Source organism: Ammospiza caudacuta, chromosome 8 (genome assembly GCF_027887145.1).
Source record: "Ammospiza caudacuta isolate bAmmCau1 chromosome 8, bAmmCau1.pri, whole genome shotgun sequence".
In the NCBI taxonomy this organism is placed as follows: domain Eukaryota; kingdom Metazoa; phylum Chordata; class Aves; order Passeriformes; family Passerellidae; genus Ammospiza; species Ammospiza caudacuta.
Window position 1 is genome coordinate 40,188,117 of NC_080600.1, and position 23,863 is coordinate 40,211,979.

Below are 23,863 nucleotides of genomic sequence, written 5' to 3' on the forward strand. Positions count from 1 at the left end.
GTGAATGACCTGTCAGCGAGCAAAAGCAGCGAGAAGCGGGAATGAGTTATCGTTCGGAGTTAAGCGTAAAACTGAGATCCTGTTCCCTCACTCGATAAAAGCAGCTTTCCAAATAGCATGGATATCAGTGCTCCTTCTTTGTTAAGTGAGGGGTTTGATAAATATTCACCTATTTCAGTATTTCTCACCACTTTGTTTAAATATGGTGTGTTTCTGTGCTTACAGCCTGTGGGTTTGCATTTCAATAAGAGATGAAATGGTATAATTGAATTTCTCAACACCTAAAAACTCTCAGTAATTTTTTCTTCTTTTATTTCTCAAGTTCTGGCAGTATCTAATTTATGGCTTAATTCTTCGTAAGGTCATTCTCTAAGTGAGTGACTTCCAGTTAATCTCAGACATTATGAGCTTGGCTGTGATAGAGAATCAGTTCATCTGTTCTCAGAAAGAAAAGAGTGAGTTGTGGGGATTGTTGGCAATATTAGTTTAGCTGAAAGCTAGGTACAATTTCTTACCAAGTTATTATTTTTCCCTCATTATTTCAAGGTAATCTGGCTGTGTTTTTACTGATACAGCCAAGTTGAAAAAAAAATCGTTTTTCTTTCCTGGTGCTGTGTTCTCCAAGTAGGTATATAAGGTTACTAGTGTGGGTTTGCTCCTAATAATGAAGGAACCAATAGGTAGTGGGGGGTTTTTGTAATTATTTTTTGGTTTTTTTCCCCCTCTAATTCCTTGATGAGGTATTGTCTCCTCTCAGTTGGGCTGGAAGGTGCAGCTTTCTTTTGCTGTTACCCTTACAAATGACAGCTAACTTTGTTGCTTGTGGTTCTGCTGTTAATTTACATGCAGCTCTTACTGACTGTCACTAACATATCTTTTGTTCCCTGAAATATTCACTCTGTGAATAAATATAACTTTTCTGCTATTTTTTGCTCGGGCTGATTTGCTCATTTCACTCTTGTGACTGCAAACAGCTCAAGCACTCAGATTCTGCACGTTGCCTATTGCTTAATGAAGTACCTTGCTGAATCAGGGCTACCGTGTTCCAGCAGATGAAAGGGAAGCACATAAGAAGCTCTACTGCCAGGTTCTGCTTTGAATGTTTTTCTTTTAATCAATTTTTAGACTTATTAGCATAGCGGATCACGGTTTTCGCGAAACAAATAAAAGCTTCAAGTCTGATTCTTGAAAGCGTTGGGAAATGTTAATGTAATTGGTTCTGTTTATAGTTCAAACTCACTTACATGTCTCTGCTCATAGACACGAGTAATAGAGTCAGCTCTCCCAGCTCTGGTTTAATGAGTTACTACTCCAAATCTCTGGGAAGTAGCTTATGGGTTTCCTTTGTCAGAACCAAGAATCTGATAGCATTTTTAATTATCTTGGTGGCAACAGAACAGTGCAAGGGTTAGGTCATGGATTATAAGACAGGGAAACATAACACTTGTAGAAACTCAGGTCTTAAATTCCAGTTTCCTTAAGGCTTTCTCTTTTGCCTCACAGTTTAATGTCCACGTTACTGGCTGGATGTTGCTCTCGAGTTGTCCTGTGATGCTGAGTTTGGGGAGAGTGATAATGCACCCAGAATTTCTGACAGCTTGGTGAGGAGGGCAAGGAACATGTGGGCCTGTGGGGAGATGCCCTGGTTATTACCCTCATGGGTCTGCGGTTTGGGTGGCTGGATGACCACGAGTCTCTTGGCACACCATCCACAGTGCTCGAATTGATGTGCAAAGGTGACACGTTGGACAAGGAGGCCATGATGTGTTTTAAGCCACTCAATTTCCTTGCCATGTGTACTGTGTGTATTTATTAATAACAAGACATGTAGTAAAAATAATGGCGTTGAAGGGATTCAGATAAATGTGGCCTTGTGATTGTGGCACAGAAGACCTGAACCCCAAATTCCCAGCCATTCCCGGCCTTGACAATTTTGTGGATTTTTAGCTTCCCTTATTTAGACCCCTAAGTTCTTGAATGAGCTGTTACCCCAAATCCACATTCTCCTGTACTGCACCATCCAAAAGCTTGCTACAGAAAAGAATAGAATATCAGGCTTTCAAACAGAGCATATTTAGAAAAGAAAGAGAGAGAGTCTGCCAAATTTCCCAAATCCACTTCCCAATTCCCCTCAAGGATAGCAGGAAATTACTTGTTATCAGTGAGTAATTCAACCACAAACCTTATTGATTACCCAGCCTCAATCTTTACAGTCTTGATGGCCAAATATTTTGCAATCGTTCTCTCTATTTAAAACTAGAAGGTGGATTTTTATTTTGGAAAAGTGGAGTTTTTCAGATTTTCTGCATGCCACATCACATTGTGATGTGCCCCTCCAGATTGTCCAGTGTGATAGCCAGAAGCTTGACTGACAGATGTCAAAGTGTAAATCATGTTCTAATACATGAGAAACGCCTACATGGTTAAAAAAAAATTCCCATACTTGCAAAACCTGTTTATTTAAAATAATTTATTTGCTTTTAATATTTGGTGTTTGGTATATGCACATCAGAAACTCAGACGTAGAGAGATGGTATGCGATTCTTGTGTTGTTTTCCTAATTTCACTCTAATTTTTTAAATTACAGAATTGATCTAAATAAGTTCTCTTGCTTGTGAGCTACATAGTCAAACGTTTCTGTAGTTTTTCAACCAATGACCTCTGGCTGACCAAAATCAGTTATTGTAAGCAATTCCCTAAGTTCTGACCTATATTCCCCCTTCCTAGAAAAGCTCCCCTTAGACACCTATTGTGAAGAGATATTAAATATTTTGGTTATGTGATATTTTTAAATAACATTTTGAGTAACCTGCTGTCATTACTACAGTATCACATAGAGCAGCTGATAAATTTAAAGGCCAGTGCAGTTCCAGTGCTGTCAGTGCAGTTCCAGAATGTCCAAATAAAAAATCCTTTCAAGGATCATCCTTGAAAACTGGTCTGAGGCTATCACAATGAATTGGAGACATAAAAAGATATTTTTTTTTTCAAAATACAAGAATCTCTAATTTCAAAAGTTCGGTGATATTATGCTTTGAAATTAGCTGTCTCCATACTATCTGTATTGTGATGCTGCTTATTACTTCATGTAGCATCATTACTAGGCAAAATAAATATCAGAACTGCATCTGAGAGGTTCACAGTCTACTGGTCTTTTGGGAACTCCATTGACACCCCATCCCTGGAATTGTTCTAGGGTGGAGCTCTGAGCAACCTCGTGTAGTGGAAGATGTTCCTGCTCATAGCAGGGGTTTGGAACAGAGTGATTCTAATCTCCCTTCAAACCCAGACCATACAAGGATTTTGTGTTTTGAAATATCCATATTCTCCTGTGCTCAGTAAAGACCTGTATTACCCGTAACATCTTTCTAACTAGGTTGTGACTCCTGAGAAACCAAAATTTAGTTAGGTTACAAAATTCATCCCTCTTTATCCTAAATCTTATCAGCATCAGTTTTATTAAAGAACTAAATAGCTTATTAAAATAGAAATCTTTCCAGTTGTTGTAGTTGGACTTGATTGTTTTCTTGAATGGATGCAATAGCCTTCTTCAAAACATTTTTCATCCTGCTCATCTTTTCCTGGTAGCTACATACAAATAAAGATGGAAGGGGGCAAACCCAAGATGTTCTGTGTGATTTGCTCCCTGCATGCAAGGGGAGATAATAACCAGAATATTTTCCTGCCTGCCCCACTCAGGAACTTGGCACAGTTGGTGGAGTGTATCTACAGATCATGGACCAACTTTGATATTGTACTTTGTTATAAAGCAATAGCTGGCATGGCCGTGGCACAGCAGGATATTGCACTTTCCCTTCAGCAGACCTGTTTCTATAGAAAGGAACCTCCTGTTCTTGCCCCAGGCCACAAATCCCTCTCCTGGAGAGACAGTGCCTTGGATCTCGAGCAGTAGGAGGAATCTTGTGTTTCTGTACTGGCTTTTGGCAAGTTAGTAAAATTACATATGCAGCTATTTTGGAGAATGACCGCATGTTCTACATGCTGAGTACACAGGTTCTGAGTCACCAGGAAAAAAAAAAAAAGGAAAAAAAAAAAAAAAAAAAAAAAAAGGGAAAAGAAACTATCAGAATGAAAAGGAAATGGTAAATAAACAATGAAAATCCCATTCAGTAGTGCTGTTTCATCTCTAAGAGATGCTTTATTCAACAGCAGGTAGCAATCCCCACCAGAAACATCTGCTATCACAGGATTTGCAGGTACACTTTTGTTCACTGCTCACTGAATTTGTGTCGGTATTATAATTCAGCAGGTTTCTGCTTTTCACACAGACCAGGATTAGCGCTGACTTGGGCTGGAGGGCATTCAAGCTGCTGTTCTTCTGTTGGCTATATTTCTCTGTAAACATCTAATTGTTTCAAAAAGTGATGTACAGTATGCAAAAACCTGAATTCAATGCAAATAAGCCTGTGCATCTCTAAACTTACCAGGTGTTCTCATTAGTGTAAGTAGACAAGGAACGATTCTTGAAAGTTTTACAAACACTTATAATCACAGCCAAATACGTTACTGTAAGTATAAAGACACCTTTAGCAACATCTCTTTTTCCTTATTGTGCAATCTCAGCATTCATTAATAGGAGATATGTGCCAGTAAATGAAATACTAAGAGCCAGCACTGGCTTCTTTTTGCAAATAATGTAGCTGTGAAATGCTCTGCTGCTGATGAATAAATTTTTGGCTAAAATAAGAGTCAACAAAATGAAATCTTTACACCCAGCACATATATATTTTAAATATATATCTTCGCCTGAACTGAAAGCAGAGCATTCATTCTCCCTTTGATATTTTTGTTTGTTACAAGGACTTATCACGTTGAGTCTCACTCACATACATCATAAAGTGTTATAACATGCATATAAAATTGGACAGGAGAACCATTCATCACTAGGTATTGTCCAGCTGGTAAAGCTAAGAAAGACAGGACTTCTCTGAGAAACCATTGCCAATATCTCTGTGTGTGGCTGTGTAATGTATGGCTTCAGATTGCAAAGGCAATAACAGTAAAATATTACCCCAAGGAGAAAAGTAGCTTGCAATGGGTATTCATGCACTGCCTTCAGTCTTCATCCGTGGACAAAATGTGCAATTGTCTATTCCCTGACTTCCCACTATGCACAGACACGACTGAATTGTGTCTTAATTATTATCTCTTGCTTTTACCACTTGTGGGGGTATTTCTTTCTCGCTCCCCCAGCCTGGTGACTCCCATCTCCTGTGATTTGGCTGCAAGGCTGTCAGAATCCCACCCCTCCTGCTCGGTGGCATGGGGCTGGGGCAGAGGGCAGCACGGGCAGGGGGCACACGGCAGGCTGCACACAAGTGGCTGCCGTCCAGGAGGGTCATCTGCTGCCTGTCTCACATTGCCCTTCCTGCTCTCTTTATCCTCTGAAGGAAACCCCTGTTTCTCACAGGCTGATCCCTGTGTTCCAGCTGTCTCTCCCAGGGCATGTTAGCAGTGTATGGGATCAGCAGGAAGTACTTCCCAGGATGTTCCCTGGATGTTTAGCAGAGGTTGTTTGCTCTTTCTTACCTTTCCCTTTGCTCAAACATCACACACTTCCTTCTCACACTCCTCCAAGGCAGCAAAGAAACAGACCTGGACTGGTGGATGGAGGGACAAGTTGTTCCTTGAAATCAGTGACAGCATCCCAATATCCCTGCACCTTTCTTTCCCTCCAGAGAAGCTCTTGGACCCCCAGTCCAAGCTCCATTTCCAACCCAAGAAGGAGTTTTGGTCTCTCAGGGCTTAATGAGCTTCAATTGAGACCTCCTCTTGGTTCAATATTTACCTTACAAGTGATAAAAATCAGTTCTTCTGAATCTGAGATTCATCATGGCCAGAAAGGAAAGGAAAAATTTTGTCTCATAGTGCAGAGAGATGATTCTCACCTAGTTAGTATTAATGCAATTTTTCAAGACAAACTGGCAAGTCATATGAGTTTATGGCATAGAAGAAGGGAAACTTCAGGTTCAAAAATTTTTCCTTCTTAACCATCACAGAGTTCATTATTTTATTGCTGAATTATGTGGAAGGATTCAATCCTAGGAATTTACCATGAAATAAAATTATTTAATCTCCACTGGTACAATATATTTTATTGTAAATTTTTTTTGTTTCTTGTAAGTTTCACCCTCAAATCTGAAACATCTCAACCCATTTTGGAGCCATTGTTGTGTGTAATGCCAGCCTCAGTTTATTTTCACTAAGAAGCACCTCGTTATATATGAGGAGGTTGCATTGACTTGATGACCCCACAAAGGTTCCCACAAGGAGAGTGGATGTGCAAAGCAGTCACACCACAAGGCAACACAGCTTAGGACATAACCTATAAACATCTGGCAGTATTCAGTCGCACAAATTGTAATATTGCAGAAGTTGTGAAAACACAGGATCTGTTTGTTGCCTCTTTGCAATCCTTGGTTTTCACAGTCATTTTTACAGAATCAGGAAAAAGCAGGGTAATTAAAACATAAGGTTCAACATCTTTAGATATGTAGAACACTTTCTGTTGCCTAAAACAAATATTCCCAAAGAAAGTATAAAACATTTTTCTGACTTGCAAAGTTTTTGCAGTCTATCATTTAAATTACTTAAATAAAGGGAGCTTTACTGCTCCCAAAAGCTGAGAATATAACACCCGCCATGCATATTAGCTTGATCTTTTTGACAGACCAGAAAAGTGTTTGTGTGTGCCAATTAAAACAAAAATGGATCCCTAGTGGCTTGTTCCTCACACAACTTCTGAAGACTGCTATCATTGTATGCCGGGGTAACCCTGGATAAGGCGGCTCTCCAAAGTAAACAAACTTTTCAAAACTTTCATGACAGATGGGGGTTACAAATGCATTTTAATAAGAGAGTTGCCAAAGCAACTTTTTTGCAATCAGCATATATTTACTTAACATCTAGCAACATTGGGAACACAAGGCAGATACTTTCTCACCAAATTTTTTAACAAATATCATTTTTTTTGAAAGATTGGTTGAAGACCTTTTCTCTCAAGCTGATATTTGCCCATCACTTCAATGTTAACTTTGCTCGACATCCAAAGGACTGCGAGATGGGTGAAGCCAGACTGTAATATGAGACAGACAATCTGCTTGATAATGAAATTTCTTTGGTAGTCATAAACATCTTAGAGTCCTTTAAGTAATTTAACTATCAGCATAACCATGACTACCTCTGTTTGATAGGCTGGCTCATGAAATGGATACATGATGCTGTACCAGTATAACACAGCTCAAGACTGAGCCTTTTGTTTCCTTTTGTTGCCATTTTTTAATATTAGACCCAGCTCACTATGGTACAGCACAGAGAGATATTTTATTTATCCTCTCGGCTGCTTACTCATTCAGCATAAACATGGCCAAGAGACTGGATTATCTGTGAGAAAGAATTTAAGATCAACTTCCAGAAATGCAGTTAGACTTCTGACATGTTTTTAGAAACTTGCATGGCTCTGTCCCAGTTTAATTGAAATCCAGTTAATTGAACAACTAAGGAGTACAGTGTCTCCCAATTTAAATTAATTCTGCTTTTACTGGGGGTGTGGACAGAGGAGTGTGCAGGGTTTGCGTAGTTATTCTCAAGTTTTATTATATTGTAATGATTTTTTAAAATTAATATTTAGAGACAGATATACTTTCTTTTTTTTTATTTTATTTTTTTTCCTTTCTTTTTGGCTCTTTTCACAACCTCCCTGGCCCAACCCTGGTGGCTGCCATGCAGATGGTAAATGGGGTGTCCTGCATTGCATGGATAGACCCCATTCCATTAGGAAAACAGAGAGAAAAATCCAGATTTCTCTTCATTATGGGGAATCAGGTTGATTAACATGATCAGAAAAAAACCCACCACTTTTTGAGCGAGCAAGGTGAGATGAAGGGAGCAGTGGGAAGGGGGAAGAGTGTTAACTTTGGAGCTAGAAATGCTCCAGCAACTCACATTTCCTTTTTTTCCTACACATATCAAGGGCAGCAATCCCAATGCACAGTGCAACAAGAGGAACACATTTTATTGAATTTCTGCACACAGAGGTATCTGTCAATCCAAGTTTAAATCACTTAGTGTTCACCACAAGCTGTGTGAGTCCCAGGTGGCATAAAAATTTCTGTTTTCTGCACTGAATCTTGCACTGGATTAGCAACTGCTGAAGTTTCCACGGTCCAAAAGCATCCAATAATCCAACACTGAACCGTTGGAGTCGGTTATATGAAGTTGGTTATATGAATCCTCACCTCGATAGTCCAGCAATTTTTCTGGATGTCCCAGTTTCAGGGGGAGTTGAGCATTGGCTTGTTTCAGTATTTGGCTGAATTAAGAACTGTGACATGGATTTTTGGTGTTCATACTTGAGCTATACATAAGCCATACACTTTCCTGGCTGCTCACTTTCTTCTTTTTTCCTTGTTGCACAATACAGACCAAAATTTTTGCTGTGTTTCTCCTTCCTCACAGAATTCTTCACTTCCTGTATTAAGGTTTGTTCTTGGCATTGTCTAAAAATAGTTAATCGCTGCAAATAATAGTTGTGGCCACCAGAGATGCATAAGTACACTTTGAAGTGGGCGAATCAATAAGACAGTTTTGGATTTTTGTTTTGCTGTGTGAGTTTATCACCCTTTCCCATATCTCCATAGAATGTCTGTCAGTAGGATTTCTGAAATTACCTCCATCCTTGTTCTGCAGCTAAAATAAATGCAAGAACATCTGTAAAAGTGTATACTGGTAAAGAACTAGAGGGATACCAGGAATGAGATGTTTTTCACAGTGGTGCCATGGTCCCCAGACCAAACTTTGCAGGAAAACCATGGACAGAAGACACTGATCTTCTTCTATGGCTGTTTTCCATTGGCATGGATATACTGTGAAAGGAAAGTCTGTGACACAAGCTCCGAAAGATGACCTGTAAGGGTTTGGAAGTCCTGGCACAGCAGTATATCCCAGAGCACAACCTAGCACAGGAAAAATACATAATTTGTAAATTTTTAAAAACCATTGATTCTGGGTAGCCTCCAAGGTATATTTGTATATTATAAAATGGTAATGGCATTAATTAGACACAGTGTCCTGTATTTTGTGGAGCTAAAAAGGTACATTTCTGTTTAATAACACAGGATCTTGTTGAACACCACCTTGGTGCATCATTATGGTGACACGCAAAAGAAGCTCAACCCTCCATTTGCAGCTCTGTAAGGTGACAAGAGAAACGCTTAATAAGCCACAAATAGAATATCAGGAAGTGTTTCACACCTGCCTCCCTCCCCACTTCCCACACAGTGTTGGCAGCCCAGCAGTGCATTGAATTTAGCACACATTTACCTGTGGTGAGCCGATATCTTCTGAGGATCAATGCTTAGCAGCAGGGCTGTGCTACAGCTCCCTGCAAAACTGCCATGTCAGTTGATTCAGGCTTTGAAGTCTTTTTTTTGCCTTGGTGCTCTAGAGAGAAAGAGGGAATTGAGGCACCCTGTGTCTCCTGTCCCCATCCTGAAGGGCATGGCAAACCAGAGGGTTAATGCCAGTTGTCAGTCCTCGAGGGTGTTTATTGCTGACAGCAGCAGCAGCAGCATTCTGCCTGGTAAGGTAGTGCTAATTCTGGACTGTAGCCTTTGCAAAAAATGATGGCACAGAGAGAGGGATTTCGGGAGGTATTTAAATAAGTGAAGTACCTGGCACAATGGAGTCTGGCAGCTCTGGATAGAGCACTTAATTTTCTTTTTTTTTTTCCCCCTCAGATTTGTCTTTCATTTGTTTCCCCAGCCCCTCTGTTTATTTCAGCAGTGCCTGACACAGGGATGGTGTGTTAACAGGCCTTAATATTGAACAATTTCTGCTTGTTGTTAGTTATACATCATTTAGGGCTGTGATCATAAATTGTTCAATCACAAGGTTTAGTCAAAACCAGCATTCTTTACTGATGTCTTTTCCCAGGGGTGTTGAAAATTTGATTGTTCAAAGTGCAAATATGGTTTAGCAATCCTTTCCAAGAGTAATTTATCAGAAATCCTAAGGAGGTAATATATAAAAGTGGGATAGAAAACCTGCACATTAAATGGGATTTACCAGCCAAAGCCTTTGGAACTGCTTGCCTGTGAATGACTGGAATGGAGCAGAACAAAGTCAATTACTGACTGTAATTAAGGAGTGGATGCATTTAAACTGTAGAGAGCAGTAGCAGTCTTCTTGAAACTGTCTTGTTACTCTGAAGATTAGTCTGAGGAAAGAAAGAAAAGGACTTGAACTATATCTTACAGAAAGTATATTTTAAATGAATTCTCTTCCCTCCATTCTATGATCTGTTTTTACAGATTTGCTCATAAAACACTGATAATATATGATTATCAAAATAACACATTCAAGACAAAGAAACTTTCAACATGTATTTTGCTTTGGTCTTGTTAGCAATGGAGTATCTCTTTTGCATATCATACAGTGCAAATATTTATGCAGTGCTGAATACTTGTATTTTAATAAAGCCTGAATTTACTGAACGGAAGGCTGAACTATGTTGTGTCCTTTTTAAGCCTTCAAAATACAGTAAATCTAATTACATATGTTGCTCTTACTTTGAAAATGTTATTCCATTTTATAATTTTAATAATGATTTGTTTATACTGGGAGAGAGGCATTAGATTGAATTGTTGCCTGTGTTTAGTCTAATTCATATCTGCATGTATACATTAATAAATTGTGATATATCATACATTTTGAACCCAAATGGAGGTCAGCTCTTTTCTGCTGCTCACCTTAAGCTGCACTTGGACTTTTTATTTCCTTTTGGTGAAGGGAGGGGTGAGCGTGCAAATGGTGATTAACGTTATGGTCCTGGAGTAATGAGGGAATAAAGATTTCCCTAATGAATAACTCATTCTGGTGCTTGGGGAGCAGCGGGGTGGCTGGAGCTGGCCCTGATGGGTGCAGAGGGGATGGGGTGAACATCTGCAGCCCTGCAGCCCCGAGCCCACGCCAGGGGAGCGTTCCCACATTCCCAGCAGCGCTCCCACAGGATGTCTCCGCTGGAGCTGCGCTGACGGGATTTTCCTTAATGCTGATGACTTTGGAAACCTTCCTTGCAGGCATTTCCTCAATAAAGGGAGGGTTATAGGACAATTAATGTGACATTAGGCTGTTGTTTTTTTGGTTTGGGTTTTCTTTTCCCTGGTATTATTTCAGTTTTGAGGGAGATGCCGGGAGTACCCAGGCTGGTGAGGATCTGCTGTTTCTTTTTAGCTTCACTAAAAACTCTTGACATGGGGGAGATGCAGGGAAAGAGTAGCACTTCAGGTCAATGTATTTACATAAACAAACTGTGCCAGGTCATAACAGCTTTGCTTTTTCCCAGAGCTGGTCAGAAGGAAATCCCTATTTGGTGCTAAATAATCCATGTTCCAGTGAACATTCCAGCATTCAGACTAAACCTGCATCCCCAACACACCAAGACCCAAATGTTCCATTTCCACGCGTGGATACCACCAAATTTTGCACAAGCAGCTTTTAACAGCAGTGAAATAAGAACAAAACTTTGGTTCCAGAGCTGGCAGGAGCTGAGCTGTCTTATAGCATGGGCAGAATGAGCTCCTGCCCCTTCCAAAAGTGCTGGTGATGCAGCCCTTGGTTGACTTGTCTGCAAACAAAGATGTTGTGCCCAGGTGATGCTCCATGGCCGTGGGCACCAGGAATCTGTGGAGTAATCCTGGGACAAAGCACTGCACAGGTCTGGGCCTCAGTTTTGCCATCTGTGAAATGGTTGCTCCAACCTGTTGTGTGAAATACCTGGAGATTTCCTCTGGTGAAATATATATATATATATATATCTATATATATATATATATATGCATGTAAAATAAAAAAATAATGTATCATTATTATCCCAGTGGTTTATAGAAGTTCAGGCCAACAGCATATACATACATATTTCCACCAAATATTGGGTTAGGCAGTGAAACAGCATTATCAGGGGATTGAATATTCTTTTGATAAATATTCCCAGTGAGTGGGTCAAAAATGTAAATCGACTTCTATTCAGACGAACTGGGGATTTTTTTTTTTCATGATAAATGGGCTCCTAATTACTCTGCTGCAGCCACCTTTGATGATAATTTCTTTTTTTAATGTGAAAGAGTGGCATTATCAATTTCACCAAAATGTTTGGAAATGGGGAGTCATAGGTAAATAATAAATGTGCAAATACAAGAACGGAGGTAGCAGACACAAAAACCAATATTAGTAAAACAGAAATGGAAACTGCAAATGGCAGGAAATAATTTTCCTGATGCATTCAGTTCTTTTCAGGGTGCTTTGATTTCCCTTGAACTGTGTCTCGTTACACCAAGTTTCCTGGCTTTTCTTAACTTTTGTCACACACCCGTTATTTCTGCACTATTTGTGTTCTGTGGTTGCACTGCTGAGACAATATCTCGTTTGTTTTGACATATTCAAAACAGTTTTCAGACAGAGGTTCAGAACTCCTCGGTAACTCGGCGCTCCAGCAGACAAATCTCAGTAAAAAGAACAAGCATTTGTGGGGGGAACGGGAGGGAAAATAGAGGAAAATCGTCTGCCTGGTGTGTGCTTTACTCACCTGTGTGTGCCCATGCCCTCCCCAGATCACCACAGTGTCAGGAAATGAGTTCCTCTTCCAGTCGGATATCGACTTTCTCATATTGGATTGGTTCCACGCTATCAAAAATGCAATTGACAGATTGGTATGTATTTGTTTTGGCTGTTACCTTTATTAATTAAGATGTAGCAATTTCAACTTCATTTGCTCAGGCATCTCTACAGGTTTTTAGGCAGTCAGCAGCTAGCTAGACGTTCCTTTCTCTGAAGGATATAAAAATATGTATGCACATCTACAAAAAAATGTCAGATAAACAAGGTTGTTGCACAAAAATGTCATTTGATTCTTGCCTCGAAACGGAACGCTACATTTATTTCTCTGAAATAACAAGGACGCTGGCTTGCTGAGGGTTGTAAAAGCACACAAGCACTTAATAACTAATGAATTTTTGCATTTTCTGTTTATGCAGCCTACAGTATATAATCTTCAATAGAACTATTAATACATTTGAGCCTTTTATGAATTTTTGTATTACTTATTCACAAGAATAACGCTAGCAAATAATATTCCTTTGTAACTGATTGCTGGTATTCTCCCAGGAAGGCTGGGGGTTTTCTACTAGAAGTAAGCAGGGTTGCATTTTATTAAAACAGTTTTTAATTACCAAACCAGCTTCAGCTGTAGCTTTTTCTTTCTTTTTTGCCACTCTCAGTACAAATTCCAAACATCTTCCTCCTATCCCTGCCTGATCCAAGAACATTTTCTTTTTTTTTTTTCTTTTTTTCTTTTTTTGAGGGCACTGACTTTCCTTGTTCACTGCAGAATCTGTTGGGAGAAAAATATCCCCATTTCTTGCATTTTTCAGAGCTTTTCAGTGCAGTGGAATCTGCAGCCTCTTTGAAAGGGTTAATTTGAACACAGCTACTGTTTCCTTAAAGAGCTACAAACATTCTATTACCCTGAGGCTATAATCAGCCAAGGAAAGTTTGATCTGATGATGTATGTCTTCATATTGTGCATTTCATTGGGTGTGTGAGGATATTGATATCCAACTAAAGATTTTGGGGTGGAGTTTTCCACGGAGACTCGGGGGAAAAAAAAAATAAATGTTTTTTGGCATGTTACTCAACTAAACGTCTAATAAACCTGATTTTATATATATATATATGTATTTTTTTTAGTGTAGCTGAATAATATTGTGGCATGAGCAGCCCTGAGCATCCACAGCAGCAGCAGCTGGTGGGGCACGAGTGGTCCATGGGTGGCCACGGTCCGAGCGCGCAGGACAGGATGTCCCCACTCGCGGCCACTCCATCTCTGCCAGCTCTGCCACTCCTGGAGCTCTGAACGGGTGTGCAAAGCACAGCCTGGCAGCTCTCCAGCCTCTTGGGATGGCTGAGTCTCACCTGACCAAATGCCATGGGAGGAGACGTGGCTTCAGCCGAAGCAGCGTCGCCTTTTTTTCGTTCTTTTTGGGGGTTTTTTTTGCTTTTTTTTTCCCCTGCTCGTTTTCACGTTGTCTGCCAGTAAATTAGAATAATGGAAAAGCCCCCCGACTACTTCTTAAGCTTAAACCAGCAGAATTCAACCCCAAATTTGCAATGATGTTTGAAGTAATTGTGTTTGCAAGAATATTTACTGTAACTATCCAAAACAGAAAAGCAATTTAAACAGTCTTCCTCTTTGCCAGCATTTGAAAGTAGCCTGCAATGTGGAAATAATTTTGGTCCCTAAAGCCTAAAGAAGCAGGCCTTTTGTTTTCCTCACTTAAATAGGAATTTATCTCAGAAATTAGGATCAGTCTGTCAGGGCCATAAAAGCTTTGCCATATGACAAATTTTGCATTACACTTTCCTTAAATTATATACTCCCTGCACACTTGCTCTGTGTGTGTCTGTTAGCTTCTGTACTGGCATTCCGGAATCTCTTGCTTCATTCTTACAAATAATAATTTTATTAAAAGCATACACATATGTATATACATATATATATATTCTTTTCCCAGCCAAAAGAACAGAGAATTACATCGAGAAATTTGGAGTTCAAACTCAGAAGATCCTCCAGCATCGAATTACTGAATAACTTAGACACTGAATCCAAAGAGCCAAAGCCTGAACACAGAAAATCTTTAAGTAAGGCTTTTTTCTTTCCTCATTTTTCTTTCCTTTTTTTTTTCTTTCCTTTTTAAATAATTATGCCATTACAAGACAAGATAATTTTTATTACATACAGAATGTAAGGAAGATCACCGAGAATTTTAAAGCTGAATATGTTCTGCACTGATATACATAACTTGCATTTAAGTAAAGACAGTTACTAGCTCCACACTTTTAAAGGGTGACACTCTCTCCTAAGCAAAATAAATTTGTTTAGGAGCAAAGACATTTATTTAAGCCATTTATTTTTTAAAATAAGCAACATGAGCCCTACGTTAATGGTCTGTTGCAGTTGCTTTGTTTCCATTTTGGTAAAATACCTCAAATTGCCAGAGTAATTTTGTCTGTTGTGTATTTATACACTGAATTGCTGAAGGAATTGACATATCCTTTGCAGCCAACAATCAGTGATGTATCTATAATTTTATAGAAGATAAATTCCAGGGTTTGGGCGTTGATTGTTTGTCAGTGTGATTAGAAAAGAAAGTGATCTAAAACCAGCAGGGCTGTGCTTCACTCCTCTGAAAAAGCTCTCCCAGTTTGTGCCGAGATGCTCGTGAGATCGTGGGCAGCGGGAGCTGCTGCTGGCCCTGAATCCCTCACCCAGCATTTTTTTTTAACTTCAGCCTCTCCCCTGAATTTTTGTTTTCCTCCTTTGTTTGGCGGGAGATTCACATCCTGCTGGCGGTGACAGCCCCAGACTGGCAGGCTGGTTCGAGGTGCCTTTGGGTACCAAAGGGCTCTGTAGGAATTTGCCTGCACGCAAATTCAGTGCAGGATCAAAGCCTGAGATGTTAAGAAAAGGGCTGCATTAAAAAAGACCCAACGTAGCTATTTTTAATGATAATTATCCACACAATCATAAATATATGCACACATGCGTGCACGTACACACAAACAGAGACTCATTAAATAGTCACTTTTTGCAGACCACAGGATTTTGGGGTTCGTTTTCTTATTATCTTGAAGATGTTTCTTTTTTTTTAAGGGTTTTGTGGTTTTGTTGTTTTTTGGTTTTTTTTTTCTTTGTGTTATAAAATATAAAGTAGCCTGAACGTGGCTTGTGAAAAATTGTCCCAATATCTTTGCACTGGTGCTACGTTGCATTTCTCAGAGGAAGAAAAATAAGACTGAGGACACAGTGAGTTCTGAGGGTCTGATTCTGCTCTTATTGTAGCTAATAGCAAAATGCCCATAAACTGTCTCAGCACTCAGGGAATTTTTATTTATTTATTTAGACTTCTCACATATCTTTAAATGATAATTTGTCAGACAAAACAGAAAAAGTGACTATGAGCAGTGACAGAGACTGAGTCTATGTTTCTTTTCAAACCTTAGAGAATCCTGAATAACCTCGGTTTTGTTAAAGGCTATTTAAACTATTAAAAAAATGTGAAAATATCTGCTGTGAAATCTCACTGAATCGAAGCTTGCATTTAAATACCGTAGATTGGATTGCTTCTAAAATATGTATTCAGAACTTTTTTTTTTTTGGCCCCTTGAGATCAAGCAATTATGTGGAATTAGAAAAATCATATTATTCACTTACTTATTAGTAGTCTGAGCACAAACTGTATTGTCAGTTTTCTGCCTTTGGCTTTCTGTGCCCTTAATGTTCACACAAGTATCGTAGCCAGAATTATCGGCAGCTAGAGCCAAAATTGCTTTAAAAAGGCATGAGAACTGGTAATGACACATTGTTAGCAGTTAACAGGTGGTCGTTTCATTGTCCAGTTTGACTGCAGAGCACAAAGATATGTGTAATATCTGCAAGTGTATTTATAAAGTTCTTGCAAAGTTTAACGATTTTATAATTTTATAGTGCTTTTACGTTATTGACTATTGCCAGTGCCAAATCCAAACAAAGGAGATTTTTTAATGACGCCTTAGAACTCCTCCAGTTTAACAAAGAAGATGAGCAACTGATGTTTTAGCAGCCCACCCCCTCCCACTTTAATAACCTTTAATGAAATATTCAGACAGCTCAGATTCATTTGAATTTACCTTATCTACATTGTAGAGGTTGCAAAAATATCCTTGATACTGCTGCATCATTGCTTTTTTTATTTTTTTTTTTTATTTTCAGCAGTACAAGTATATAAAGGACAGGTACCAAAGCATTTCAGTAATTTACTCTTTAATTTAAAACTGGGGAGACTGTCCCTAGAGATTTAGTAGCAGGAATTTGGTTTTTATGTCTAATCCTAATTGCTTCTGCTTGCACTACAAGGACAAATGGTAATTCTCTGTTATGCTTTTTGAGCTGTAGACACTGCTTTCATTGAAAATTGGGCTCAAACTGCCAGGCTCAATTTCCAAAGTTCAGAGAGTGGCTGTTCTCTTGGTCATGCAGCTTTTCAGTGGCTTCTCATCCAGTTTGGTTCCAACTCCTGTTCTAATTGAAGTTTTCTTGAGCTATGAAGAAACCAAGAATGGCCTTGGGGAGTGTTACAAAAATATGAAAAACTGTGATCTTGTTCTCAAATACATGGAAAGAAATGACTTTTTATTTTATGATGTCAGCTATTTCACTGATGTAATTTCTGCAGCTGATGCTGGTCAGAAATAACACGGTTTTCACCCCAGCAGCCTCCTCCATTGGAAGAAGGGCGCATTTTGTGCAAGAAGATTGCCTTGCAGCACCACTTCTTTCAGTGCAGAGAAGTGTTGTTCTAAACAGATCATTTTAAAAATTAGTGTCAAACTTCATAATTTCCAAGTAATTTAGTTATCACTCAGACCATAGGGGTGTTTTGGGTTTGTTTGGGTTTTTTTTTTTTTTTTGGTTTTTTTGTAAGGTTATCAAAAACCGCTCCTAATTAGTACCAGTTTTAACTGGATTCACTGGTAGGTGGTCTGCTATGTTAATTAATTTTTAAATCCCAGGGAACCAGGCACCTGGATTACTCTTCAAGTAGAGATGCTGTTGTGGTGTATGGAAATTAGGGAAACAATCTGGGACACAGGGAAAGGGTCTGTGCACCACAAGGTGCAATTTCCAGGAATTGCTCTTCTCTCCCAACCCCAAGGGGCCTTACTGTGTGTCAGGACATCTCTTGTGTTTTGGGCACTGAAACCAAGTGGATGCTCTCAGCTGAGCTCTGCCCTTCTTTTCCCGCCCATGCACCCATCCTCTGGTTTGCATCCTCTGGGCCGTTTGTGGCCCTCATCTGGGAATTCTGTCCCCCCAGGAGTGACCTCTTGTGGAAGAGCCTGGGCTGGAGTTGCTATTGATTGTCGGAGGGGATCAATTCCCCTCCTGCTCCCCCTCTCCAGGATGGAAACAAACAGCTCTGTAGTAGGAAGAGTGCCCTTTGGCTACCGTATCAATCTGAGGGCTGCTCTTGTCAAAATGCACAATCACAAGCTTGATAATGCAATCCATTCCCAAAGCACTATATTTCCAACCTGTTCTCCATCATTTCCTTATGGCGTCACATTTACTCAGTTCATCACATTCTTATTAATATTTTAGGTTTCCTTGAAAGTGATGGAATTCTATTTTTATTACAAAAGCAACAAGAATAAATACTAATTGTTGTCAGTTATTTCCTTATGTAGTGGGAACAGTAATCTGTTCCTCAGCTTTAGGTTGCCAAAGCAAAATAATGAAATATTTTAGACATTTAAAAAAAAATCTGTGATATTAGATAAATGCAATTTGATCTCCTTGTTTGCCACATAAAAGCTGGAACTGCCTGAATTGATAAGATTGAATTGCATTATTTTTATTGTTTCTACTCGCATATTTTTTTCCTTATCTTCAAGAACGCTTTACTGGAAACCCGGTGGTTAGTCATGCCGCCTGGAAAAATCGCCTCCATGTTTGAATTCTAGCTGGAGGTGCCACAACTCCAGCATTAAAAAAATTAAAATATATATATATTTGTGTGGAAAAGAACATCTTGGTGAGTTGTGTCAGCGTTGTTTGCTCTTCATGGGCATCTCAGTGTCTCACTAAGAGCAGTCAGAGACCCCAGGCGTCACTGTGCCAGACACAATGTGATCCCAAAGTAAGACAATTCCAGCTCTCAGCCCCAATAAGGACAAGTTGCAACAGGTGGGAAAAAGTGGACAAAGGCAGGGGGTGGAAGGAAAAGTTGACAGCAAAGCCAACATGTCATGCATATTAGAGAGCAGGCTTGAGATTCCTTTCTGCTCTCTGTAAGGATCAGGGTCTCAGCCCCAGCACCCTGGCCACCAGCCAACTCAAATAACGATACTTTCCTTACCTAAATTCCTCTTGGACTCTCAACAGGGAGGGATAGGTCTTTAAGTCCAAAAGGGTGATGCTTTGCTCTTGGGATGCCACAGCCTTTGCATGCTTCCCTAGGGAATGGCCTTGTGGCAGTGTCTGGGAATATACCTCCTAGCATCTTTTAAATCAAGGGGAAAACTCCCAAAACTTCTTAATTTCAGTTTGCCTCCATAGGTATTTGCTACAAAGTCATCTGGGAATTGAAGTCTGCTTTAGTTTCTTAAAAGACAGTTAAATTCAGCAGTTTATAGTCCTTAGGATTGAACCATGCACTGTGTGATTTAAAATTGCCCAAAATGGCTTTTCTTGTTTCATTCACTTTTCTTCAGAAGGCTGAATTTTGAAACTTGAGCATGGTGTGTATTTATCCCTCGTTAATTACTAAAGCATCTGGAATCCTTTCTGAAGGGAGTTTGTTAGATAACCAAGTCTGTACAATGAGTGTGAGGGGAAATAGCAGCAGAACCCACTTTGGTCATTTAATGGACATGGTGGAAGAAATGGGGAATTTGGTGGAGCTTGAAAATTCCCTGGCTTCACATGCTCCACTTGGTCCTTCCCTGGCTAAATCTTCCTCCAAGGACTTGTTTGACGGTTTAAGGTTGTTGGACTAGGAATTCCCACAGGACTGGGAATTTCTGTGGCAAAGACCTCCTGTCTGAGGCTGTTGTTCCTCTGAGGAGGGAAAGGATAGGCACCAGGGCATGAACACATGGATTTGCACGGTTTTGGCTGTGTAATAACAGAAGGGGAAAAAAAAAATTATTTCTTGAAAACATCGTTATACATCCTAGAAAAAGGCACTGCAATTACAGGCAGTGCTGAGAGGAGCCTGCGGGAGTTTTCTGTTTTCCTCTCTAACACATGGAGGGGATGAAGGTTGGGAGACCATATCTTGGGATGTAGAGAGAAGTTCTATTAGCCCAGCCAAGCTCATCGAGGGCTGGATTCTGTGGTAGCTCATGTAGTCCTTTATCCCCACAGAGTCACCTCTTTGAAAAGGAGTTTTATTAACAGGTGGAGTCACCATCCCTGGAAGTGATCCCAAAGGTGTGGATATGGCCCTTGAGGACATGGTTTGGTGGTGACCATGATGGTGGCACTGGGCTGACTGCTGGACTCGATGATCTCAGAGGTCTTTTCCAATCTTCGTGATTCTAATTAGAACCACAGAAGTTGGAAATCACTCCATTTCTTTGTTATTTCTGATGAGGTCTGAATTCTTTCCCCTTCCTGGCCCATTTATTTCAGCTAAATGTGAAGTTCAAAGCCAAATGATCTTAGTTAGGGACTATTATTATATTACAATGTTAGCGTTATGTATAGGTCAGTTTTGTTACTTTTAATAAAGCCAAGAAACATAAAGCAATAATGTATATTAGTGCAGCATTACCAACGGCAACAATTAAAACAGAAAGCAAAATGAAAACTAGCTGCAAATATGCAGTTTCCTACTGCAATGTTAATTTTGTCACTCTGCATCTTGTATGTTTGCGGCATTTATTTTTATTGCATCAAGAGGAATGCACTCAGCTTCAGGCACTAAAAAAAAGCAGGAAAAGAAAATGCAACATGCTGGGTTTGCAGAGTGGAATCACTCATCTGGACTACAGGGACTTAACATTTTTTCACATATTTGTAGTCTTATGTTTCTCTGCTACATTAAGTATAGGTATGCTCTCTTCCTAAAGCTTAGGAAAATACTGATTCAGCAACAAAGAAGTAATAATATTGGCATGTGGGAAACAAAACATGCCAAATTGAGAAACAAATTGTGTCACTTCTACTGATAATAGAAGATTATGTTGCACTCAAAATCACAACTGGCTGTGACTAGTACTAAAAAAATTACATTTTTTCCTGAATTTGAATATCCTGTTTCCATCAATTATAATATAATGTTTCCTTAATCCTTTGTTTTATTTCTACTTCACTCTCCAAAATCCTTCCAGAGTTTACTATTTGGGTTGAAAAAGCATATTTTTAAATTGGGCATATCCAACTTCCATATAAACATTTGGCAGGGAAACCCATGCATGTTCACTTAATTCATTTTTATTGAACCAAGTCCAGATTTTTAGCCAGGAAAAAGTTAGATATTAATCATATCTGAGCAGGATCATTAAATTTTCCTTTACCTACTAGAACAGCAGGGTCATTATAGAACCATGAGAAGTTAGCTCACTTATTAATCTTTACAATTACATAAAAGTGATCATTTTTATAATATTTAAGAGTAGCTCTAACCCATTATGTGAAGAGTATGTGGGAATATTATAATATAATATAATGTATTATTATAGATGTGACCTGTGACTCATTGGTCTGCTCACTGACACACAACTCGCTGGAAAAGTTATCTGTTTGAGCTTGGATAATCTTTAATTGTTTCACACTTCTCGTGCTCATTTATGGGGCATACTGGTAAATACAGAGCTAGTCACTGAGTTATTAATTACCTCATTATTACTTAATTATCGCCATTGCATACTTCATTTTTATGGGGAATTATGTCATAAAAGAAGGTATTTTATGCTGCCCACCACAGTTAAGTATGAATGACAGTGATAGCTAATGTAGGATTGAGTTAGTTAAAGAAAATCAATCAGAAATCCTCACTATAGATTACTATCCAGTTTCTTCTGCCTTTTCCAGCTAGCACTCCTCATCCTTGACTTTGAAACCCAACAGTTTAAACTCGGTTCTTGTTTCAGTGGACTAATCCCCTTTCATAAATCATGTTCAAGTGCTGAAATAATTTGCACATCGTTTAAAGAGTATTTGCTTTGAAACATTCACCTCAAGCCCTTTTGTATATCCTTTCTCTCTAAAGATTTGTAGTATTTGTTTTGTTCTCTGAGGTATAAAAGACCTGGGTAAACTTTATTCCTGTTGTTTCAAGATTAGTGAAACAAAATGCATATTTATTCAACTGGGACTGAAAGGAGCTTTAGTAAAGACGATCATACATACGACCCAGGGGAATGTTATAATACAAAATGTCTGTCTTAAAATCTCTTCAGGTTTGTTCAAAACACTACTGCAGGACTTAATTTTAAAGAAAGAAAAGGAAAAGGTTGCAAATCCATATTTCTTCTTTGTTCCAAAGAAGAGAGAGACACCACGTATTTTTCTTAACAAAATAAACTCCTGCATGTGCACTCTAGATGGGTTTGATATGGAGGCAAGTAGAGACTGGGTATCATGATTGATTTAAGTCTTTTCTTACTGAACCACAGATACTGACACAGCCCTTAAGACAACTACATTTTGGGAAAATTGCAGTGGGTTTTTTTTTTTTTTTTTTTTTTTTTAGAAAAAGCAATCACAAACAAATAATGAGATTTGAGGCATTATTGGAGCCAAGCAGTTGGGATATTTTTTCCATGCACTAGAAGTGAGGTAGAGTCCTGCAATGAGGAATCTGCTCTGACTCTGCCACTTCCAAGCCTAACTACCCAACGTGTCTTCCACTGCTTTGGTCTCTCAGTTCCATAACCAGTCGATCTTCCTTTACACTATGTAGCAAAACTAAGGTTTGAGGTAGATTGTACAAAATGCCACAATTTTTATAGTTGAAAGCAGCCCACTATGCAGACAGCTATCTCTGCTCGACCTTCCATCACCGTGTGTCAGTAGATCTCCAGTTTTTGCATCTCCATAACTTTTCCTCCACGGGGAAGGAATAAGAGGCTGACAACAGATAACACCTAAATAGATGGAGGCGTTCTCGCTGCAACAGGGAATATTTTAGACTGCAGTCTTTGCAGGGAGGTCAGAACTAGAGCAAGTGAGCAGGACTTGCTGAACTTTGTTATTCAGGATAAGCCAGTCCAGTCCATCACTCCTCTAAACATAATTTTGAACCTTTCATGATATTTATTGAAATACATACCCCTATTGGAAGGTTGTAGCCAGAAAAATGATTCTTACACTGTACTGTGTCCTGAGGTTTCACTATTATTTCTAACTAATCTAGATGCAATCCTCATGGTATTTTGGGAGGAATGTGATAGAAATAAGGAGGTTTTTAGGTTATAAAAGTCTAAATTAAGCTCAGTTTGAGAGACTGTACGTCAGGCTCTAGACAGGAATACCTACTTTCCAGACTCACCTTTTTCCCTGATAAGTGGTGAGATCACTTATATATTTGGACCTTCTACCTAGAAGGTTCTATTTAATTTAAACTGCGACAGCAAATCCCACATATTTAAAAAACCACTTAATGGTACTCTCTGCTGGACAGGGCATATTATTGGAATTTAAAAGGGCTGTGTTTTGTAGGGTCTCCTCTTTGCTCCACCAGCTGCCTGCTGACGAACCGGGTAAACAGATCCTGCCTGAAAGCCAAAGGGTGGAACATCACTGAAGGGTTAAATGCTGTATTGTTTCTCAATTAAGTAAAAGGTTCCAACTAGCTGGCTTTAAATATTGATGCTGAAGAGAGAGCTATGACATATGAGCAGCTCCCCTCACCACCGAGGATATTTGGCTCCATTTAATTAATTCCATTGGCCATTGTCTTAAGTGCGCCCAGGATTCACCCAAGAGGAATTCACTTGCGTTGCTGTTATTGAAAAGTGTAACACAGCATTATCTGCCTCAGACAGACTTTTTGTAGCATTGAATCAATTCCCCAGCCCTTGAAAACAACTACCTCATTTGATTCCTTTCATAATTAATGAAATTCAGTAGTAATGCTTTTGCCCCTCAGCTCAGGCTGGAAAATTGTTCCAAAACTTCAGTTTTCAAGCTGAAAGCACTCTAATTTTCAGCCTAAATGGACTTGTGGTGCAATTGTGATCTTGTGGCAACATTTAGCCTGCTCCTCATTTGCAGCAGTTCTGCCTCAGGTGTACCACCCCC

The 23,863-nt window shown here is 39.3% G+C and overlaps 1 protein-coding gene across 1 annotated transcript in view; it reads left to right on the plus strand.

Annotated features, from left to right (window-relative positions):
* Positions 1-23,863, plus strand: part of ARHGAP15 (Rho GTPase activating protein 15) — a 323,478-nt gene that overhangs the window by 153,193 nt on the left and 146,422 nt on the right. Inside the window, exons 7-8 of the mRNA XM_058810001.1 lie at positions 12,630-12,728; positions 14,589-14,715. Of these exons, the coding sequence (XP_058665984.1) occupies positions 12,630-12,728; positions 14,589-14,715 (226 nt within the window). The remainder of the gene's footprint in view (positions 1-12,629; positions 12,729-14,588; positions 14,716-23,863) is intronic.